The sequence below is a fragment of the Capsicum annuum genome, chromosome 1 (assembly GCF_002878395.1).
Source record: "Capsicum annuum cultivar UCD-10X-F1 chromosome 1, UCD10Xv1.1, whole genome shotgun sequence".
Lineage (NCBI taxonomy): Eukaryota > Viridiplantae > Streptophyta > Magnoliopsida > Solanales > Solanaceae > Capsicum > Capsicum annuum.
In genome coordinates, this window is record NC_061111.1 from 202,542,828 (window position 1) to 202,551,618 (window position 8,791).

The 8,791-nt window shown below is 36.9% G+C and overlaps 1 protein-coding gene across 1 annotated transcript; it reads left to right on the top strand.

Moving 5' to 3' along the window:
• Nucleotides 1-2,100: 2,100 nt before the first annotated feature.
• On the top strand, nt 2,101-3,129 carry LOC124889234 (uncharacterized mitochondrial protein AtMg00810-like; the record flags this gene model as incomplete). The annotated part of the gene is made up of 1 exon (XM_047400395.1): nt 2,101-3,129. A coding segment is annotated over one exon (1,029 nt), but the record flags the coding sequence as incomplete, so codon positions are not given.
• Between the last annotated feature and the right edge of the window lie 5,662 nt (nt 3,130-8,791).

Here is an 8,791-nt window from a genome sequence, read left to right on the forward strand (position 1 = left end):
CATCTCGTCCTCCACAGTTCGCTGCTGCTGCACCATCTGTAGATGTTGAGTCTGTTAGCACTATGCCACCTTCTGCGTTGGATCCCCAGGTTTTCGAACAGTTCAGACAGTTCTTCGTTTCTAATCCTACGGCCATGTCAGCATCTATGTCTCATTCGGGTTCAGTTTCTTCTAGTACCTCAGGTATTCCTTCCTCCTTGTGGATATTGGATTCTGGTGCGTCTCATCACATGTCCCCTCATTTGTCATCGTTTGGTTCTTTGTCACCCATTTCACCAATCTCTGTTATGTCCGCGAGTGCTGTACCTATGTCAGTCGAGGGTGTTGGTTCTGTTACTACCCCTCACATTGTCCTCTCTGATGTTTATTACATTCCCAAACTTGCTTTAAATCTTGTTTCGGTCAGTCAGTTGTGTAAGGCTGGTAATTGGGTGTTTTTTTCTGATTCTGTTTGTGTTATACAGGACCAACACACTCAGAGGGTGATTGGGACCGGCCGTAGGTTGGGGGAACTCTATGTCTTGGAGAATCTCAAAGTGTCTGTAGTTGCTGCCTCTAGCATAGATTTATCTTCTTTTCGTTTGAGTCCTTTGTCTTCTCAGTTTTATCTTTGGCATTCCAGATTAGGACATGTGTCAGTTTCACGTTTACGTTTTTTGGTCTCTAGTGGTGCTTTGGGTCATGTGAACACTAGTGATATTTTAGATTGTAGTGGTTGTAAACTGGCAAAATTTTCTGCCTTACCGTTTAATAAAAGTGTGTCTTATTCTGTTGCTCCTTTTGACATTATTCATTCTGATGTATGGGGACCAGCGCCAGTATCCACTAAGGGTGGATCGACCTATTATGTTTCGTTTATAGATGACTATACTCGTTATACCTGGGTGTATCTTATGAAACGCAGATCTGATTTCTTTGGCATTTACAACAACTTTAGAGCCCTTGTTAAAACACAACATTCAGCTGTGATAAAGTGTTTCAGGTGTGACTTAGGGGGTGAATATACCTCTAATGACTTCACTCAGTTACTTGCCTCTGATGGTACCATACACCAGTCATCTTGTACCGACACTCCTGAGCAGAACGGTCTGGCAGAAAGAAAACATCGTCATATTGTTGAGACAGCACGCTCTTTACTTTTGTCTGCAGAGGTTCCTAGTATTTTTTGGGGAGAAGCAGTTCTAACTGCTGTATATGTAATTAATCGTATTCCTACTGCATTGACTTCAGGGATGTCTCCGTTTGAGAAACTATATGGTCACCCGTCGAATTATTCTGCATTACGAGTTTTTGGATGTACTTGCTTTGTTCTTCGTCCTCATGTTGAACGAAATAAGTTAGGGTCAAAATCAGCTATATGTGTGTTTTTTGGGGTATGGTATTGGACAAAAAGGTTATCGTTGCTATGATCCTGTAAGTCAGAAATTATATGTTTCACGACATGTCACTTTTTTGGAACATATTCCTTTTTATTCCATTCCAGCTAAAACCCATGATGTGACAAAGTCAGATATTCGGCTTATTGATCCCTTTGGGATTGACATAGAGGTTCCAGTTCCGGATTCATCCATGCCATCTGGTGTGCCACCTGATAGTGCTTCAGCCTCGCCTGTGCCTGAGTCTGCTCCTTCGACTGTTGAGACTGGAGACCCACCACCTCTGAGGAGGTCTACTCGACCTTGTAAGTCCACCAAACTGCCAGATTTTTACTATTCTACATATTCAGCCTCATTTGCTTCCTTTATTGCAAACATACATCATTTGTCTGAACCTGAGTCGTATAGAGAGGCTGTGTCTGATCCTCTTTGGCAGAATGCTATGGCCGAGGAACTTGCTGCTCTTCATCATACACATACATGGGATTTGGTTACTCTCCCACCTGGTAAGCATGCGATTGGTTGTCGATGGGTGTATAAGATAAAAACAAAATCTGATGGGTCTGTTGAGCGATACAAGGCAAGACTTGTGGCAAAAGGGTATTCACAACAATATGGTATGGATTATGAGGAGACTTTTTCCCCCGTAGCAAAGATGACGACTGTTCGCACTATGATTGCTGTTGCATCCGTTCGACAGTGGAAGATATTTCAGATGGATGTCAAGAATGCTTTTCTGAATGGTGATCTCCACGCGGAAGTTTATATGACTCCTCCCCCAGGTATTGACCACCAGCCAGGTGAAGTTTGTCGGCTTCGAAAAGCTTTATATGGTCTCAAACAAGCCCCTCGTGCTTGGTTTGAGAAATTCTCCACTGTTATTACTTCCCTTGGATTTGTCCCGAGTAACCATGATTCAGCATTGTTTGTTAGATGTACAAGTGCAGGGCGAATTCTATTGTCCTTATATGTAGATGATATGATTATTACTGGTGATGATCATAGTGGTATTGAGTTATTGAAGTATGATTTGGCTCATCGATTTGCAATGAAGGACTTGGGCTTGCTGCGTTATTTTCTGGGTATTGAGGTGGCTCAGTCTAAGAAAGGGTATCTTCTTTCTCAGACTAAGTATATATCTGACTTGTTTACACGGGCGCGTCTTTCTGACAACAGGACTGTAGATACTCCCCTTGAAACCAATGCACGTTACTCTCCTAGTGATGGTGTTCCATTATCAGATCCGAGTCTTTATCGGACTATTGTGGGTAGTTTGGTTTATCTTACGGTTACTCGTCCAGATATAGCACATGCAGTTTATGTTGTTAGCCAGTTTGTTACTGCTCCTACTTCTGTGCACTGGGGAGCTGTACTTCGTATTCTAAGGTATCTTCGTGGCACTCAGTTTCAGAATCTCTTGTTTCCCTCGACGTCATCTCTCGAGTTGCGAGCCTATAGTGATGCTGATTGGGATGGAGATCGCAATGATCGTAAATCCACCACTGGTTTTTGTGTGTTTCTTGGAGACTCTTTAATCTCGTGGAAGAGCAAGAAACAAGATGTTGTCTCTAGATCTTCCACGGAGGCTGAGTATCGTGCTATGGCTGTGACTACATGTGAGATTATTTGGTTACGTTGGCTTCTTGCAGATATGGGGGTTCACATTTCTATGCCTACTCCCCTGCATTGTGATAACAAAAGTGCGGTACAAATTGCAAAGAATTCTGTCTTCCATGAGCGTACGAAGCACATTGAGATTGATTGTCACTTCACCCGTCATCATTTACAGCTCGGGACCATATCGCTTCCTTTTGTTCCATCGTCTTTGCAGATTGCTGACCTTTTTACGAAGGCTCAGTCGGCGTCTCGATTTCGTTTTTTGTGTGACAAACTCTCAATGCTTATTGCTGTTGCATTGTGAGTTTGAGGGGGGATGTTAGCCCATATGTTATTGGGCCTTTAGTTTATGGACCTTTAGGTTATTGGCTATGTATATATAGCCTACTTTTGTTTAGTTAGTTTCAGGCTTTTTCAGATTATATTGTAAACCTTAGCCTTTCTTCCTTTCAATAAAGTTCTATTAACAGACAAAAAATGTTAATAGAAGACAAAAGATTAGAGATTTTCATTCTTCTAAAAATATCAAATGTACAAGTGTTTCAAGTGTATTTTTATATGTACAATATGAGATACTATTCTTCTATTTATAGTCTTCACATAGGCATACAAAAGATTATCATAACATAACATTAGGAACATTATGAGGGAGGTTAAAGGGTGTGAGAGTTACACCCATAATGGTGTGTGGAGTAATGGAGGATTAACTACACATCATGGAGAAGATAGGGGGGACTTAATTCTTAAGAGTTATGGACATCTATCATAGACATAGGCATATTATTTTATAACACGAACTCATTTTTCGAATTATTTTTGAGCCCGACTCAAATTAAAATTAACTAATTGATTGCTAGTTTTGTTAATAAGCACCGTGTAATTACACATTGATTTTGGCTTCTTTTATTGTCCAAATTTATTCTTCGTAAACTAAAAAGGAAAATCAAATTTTGATAAGATAAATTGCTTAAATTTGCAAAGAGCAAAAACTTCATATCTTTGATTGTGATTTTCCAAACGAGCAACTCTTTGTTGCGTTTATGAAAATTTATTTCTCAAACAATTTGCACACAATTATTTGTCATCTCGCTTCAAATACAATATTATTCGCTTCGATGATTTCTAACAAGTTTTCCTTAATTTCAATAATAATAATGAGAGAGTGAAATAGTAAATCCTCATCTCTTTGGTAGTTTGATAAAAAGAAGATAATCTAAGGACTGATATATCTTTAATTATTCTATGTTTATATAGGAAAATGTTTCACTTTTATACAAACTAGTATAAGTACCCGCGCGATGCATGGAGAACAAAAAAAATATATTATTTGTGAACTTGTCACGACCCGAGCAAAGGCTCTAGCCGCGACGAGCATCCCAAACCATGCAGGCCGAGCGCCCTTCTCTATATGACAATCATACACAACATTCATTTACTATAAAGATATACGAAAAAGATAATAAAGACAGAAACATGGTCAATCACTGAGTTCAACTGAATAGTACGAAATTTGAGTTCATAACCTTCAAAAACACATGACACTAGTCTGCGAAATCTCTAATAACATGAAAACTATAATTTATCTAAAAACTGGGACTAGGCCCCCAGTTGGACTTTAAACCCAAAATAAAACACCAATGATCTTAATTCCTAAGAGTTAAGGATATCTATCATAGACATATTATTTTACAACACGAACTCATTTTTCGAATTATTTTTGGACCCGACTCAAATTAAAATTAACTAATTGATTGTTAGTTTTGTTAATAAGCACCGTGTAATTACACATTGATTTTGGCTTCTTTTATTGTCCAAATTTATTCTTCGTACACTAAAAAGGATAATCAAATTTTGATAAGATAAATTGCTTAAATTTGCATAGAGCAAAAACTTCAAACCTTTGATTGTTATTTTCCAAACGAGCAACTCTTTGCTGTGTTTATGAAAATTTATTTCTCAAACAATTTGCACACAATTATTTGTCATCTTTCTTCAAATACAATATTATTCGCTTCGATGATTTCTAACAAGTTTTCCTAAATTTCAATAATAATAATTAGAGAGTGAAATAGTATATCCTCATCTCTTTGGTAGTTTGATAAAAAGAAGATAATCTAATGACTGATATATCTTTAATTATACTATGTTTATATAGGAAAATGTTTCACTTTTATACAAACTAGTATAAGTACCCGTGCAATACGTGAAGAACAAAGAAAACGTTATATATTATTTGTGAACTTGTCACGACCCGAGCAGAGGCCCTAGCCGAGACGGGCATCTCGAACCATGAAGGCCCGAGCGCCCTTCTCTATATGGCAATCATACACAACATTCATTTACTATAAAGATATACGAAAAAGATAATAAAGACGGAAACATGGTCAATTAGTGAGTTCAACTGAACAGTACGAAATTTGTGTTCATAACCTTAAAAAACACATGACACTAGTCTGAGAAATCTCTAATAACATGAAAATTATAATTTATCTAAAAACTGGGGCAAGGCCCCCAGTTGGACTTTAAACCCAAAATAAAATAACAATGATCTTAAAATAGGCCTTTCGAAATAAGGGAGGCTCACCAACTGCAATCTTTGACAAAATTCAACCTACTGCTTAGCGGGACCCCGGGATTGTCACTCAGATCCTGAAATAGGGAGTCAATACAATTGTATTGGTACGCAGAGTGATCCAAAATAACATACTTTTATCCAATATAAGTGAGAGCAATTCATAAAATATTTTACATACGATATATACAAAAATACATGGGCATACTTAAAAGGCTTTGAAATATTTCTTGAAACCATGACTTACTCTTTGTCTTACTTCTGAACTAGGTGGTACATCCTACAAGTCTACAACCCCATGGGCTATATGGAGTTGCCCTTGACTCATCGGCCAAACCCCCAACCCAAATTTGCCTCAAGGGTTGGAGTTTTTGATTCTGATACGCCACAGAGCACTAGGCCAGTGTATAATCCCTCTTTGGGGACATAATAACCCATATCGGCAAAACACAATTTCAGAAAATGAGTGTCTAAACTCATGCCTTCTTCGGGTAACCACTGAACTCTTTTTAGGCCCATTTTTAACCTTTTCTAAATATGATCTTTCTGAATTCAAAATCTGAACTGAATGAAATTTGTATTCTGATTTGAGTTTATCGTGGCATTATCTATTTTGGTATCATCATACCAAGACTTGCAAGTCATATCTCTAAGCCATAATTATCTTGCACAATTCTCTCATTAAAAAATAATTTTCAGATCACCAAAACATTCAATTGCTACAAGAAGATTCATCTTTCAAATCATATGTGAAACCATGCAAGGATTCTCTCTTTTAACTCTAAATCTTGTGGTGGTTTCTTACTTTATAGTAAATCATTCAATTCTTTCAATAGACATATTCATTATTTATTAATAAGTAAAACACTCTCTCTTTAATTCACAATCAATATCAAATCATTTAGCCATAGCCAAGAAACATTTATATCATACTTCAAAAGGTGAAATTTATCAATTCGTAACATGTGAAAATCAAAAGAGTTATAACTAGAGAGGGAGTATAAATATTCATGCTCTCAATTCATCTTTCAAAATTGAAAGCATATACATGTATATATACGAACAAAATCAATTTAAGGCCTCAAGATCAAAATAGTACATCATTGAAAGGATTCATAATGCATATTCTTCAAATTGATCTTAAAACCCTTCATGGATATATGATTTCTAAACCTTAAAAACTTATTAAAATAATTTCACCACGCCTATATAGTTTAGGAAAACCCCACGTAACTTACATTGATTAGTTTGAAGATTGGAAACCTAGTCTTGAAACCTTTCTTGAGAATCTTGAATTGAAAGACTTGAATTCTTGATCTTTGAGGAGGAGCTAGGGTTATGTTTTTTAGAGGATTTGAGATGTTTAATTGATAAAATGGGAGGAAAATATCGTCCCTTGAGGGTTATTAAGCATGGGCTAGGAGTTATAAGGTAAGAAAGCATAAAAAATCCCTTAAAATACGGAACCAACAGCTGAAAACTAGGGGTGAAGTGGAGCATGTGTCTCACGCTAACCGCGCGACCTTATGCCTCTCACACGAAAATGGCTATAACTTTTTGCTCGAGTATCGAATTAAGGAGAAATTGGTATCGTTGGAAAGTTGACTCAATTATCTATAATTTGGTGGGTCTTGAGCTGAAAAATTTTACGTATATCAAAGATTATACACGTTCAAAGCATACCCTTGTACAATCTAATACCAAACTTTGGGCGAATCAAAGATTCTTAGCTCAACTTTGCTCTAGGTGGTTTCTATGAACAATTTTCACCTCATAATAAATAAACACACCAGGATAAAGCTCATGACACATGAATTTAAATATGAGTCATGGGATTTGAGTTTACACACATAGGAATGACGGTCCGATTTCTAGCTCGAAAATGCGGAGGGTTACATTATCTCTCCCTTGGGATCATTCATCCCCAGATGATGGGAAGGGACCTTTTGAAGCTCTAAAAGTGTAGAATAAATAACATAATCTCATATTGAACATCTTTCCTTAACGAAATACGCAAAGGCATCAAACGAGCATCATGATAACCCCTGGTAAAACATGTAAGCATGAAGCACGAGGTAACGAGACTTTACATAGGGATGATCTTGCACGTGAGTTCTATAAAATATAATAATCACAACCTATGGCATGGGTTGATTTGGTGATAATAGAACTGATTTACATTGGTACTAATCATGAAATAGGGTTTAGCGGAAGATAGGGATAGAAGCATTCTCCACCTTACAAGATACCACGAATAGACACTACACTTAGAAACACTACTCATCTATGCCCTAAACAACAAATAACATACTTCATTATTCCTAACTTACAATTCGCCCATAACACTTCTAATAACAAGAATTTGAGTCCCGCCATGTAATACTACTATGTTGAAGCCTAACTCGGGAAAAAGAGGTGCTAATTTAAGCTATGGGACTCCATATAAGAATATTACTTCACCTTATCACTACCATCAAACACCATTGGATTTTATTTCAGGGAATACTAACCACATAGTACATGGGTTATGTTTTCATCAATTATAACATTCAAGCCTATCATTATTACACCCACTTCATGAATTTCCCCCACTAATACTAACAATTTCAAACACTCTTACATAGACTTTCACCACATGACTCCTTCCTAACTATTTCGTAAAGACAAAAGTTCGTCTCCTTCTTTCCCCTTCTCTTATAATTCTAGCTAAAGAAATCACATACAAAATTCTCACCTTCAAGAACATCTCCTCCTCTACCTAAAACATCACCACCGTTATACTAAAATACATAGGGTCATTGAGACACCCGCGCATAAATATTTTGAATGGAAGTAACACTATCAGACCATAACTTATACTCATTACACTACATAAGGAGGGACATGGGGTAAAGATATGATAGAGTCGATACGAAGTACTTCATATATCAAGTGTGTGGATCATATGTAAAGATTTCGGCATAACCACGACACAACATGATTTCTTAGGACAGACCACAGTGAGAAACATGGGTACATATATCATGAGTTACATGGCATAAAGCCAAAATTTATGTAGTTAACAACTAAAATAAGGATTGCCCCTTGAAGCGATTGATCCTTCTTTAAAGAACTAAAATTTTTTCATGAGTTAGCATAGACTTTATCACTTTTGATAATACCAACGTAAAATGAATTGGTAATTTATATAAAACATAGTTTCTTCGAACCAAGCATATGTGAGACA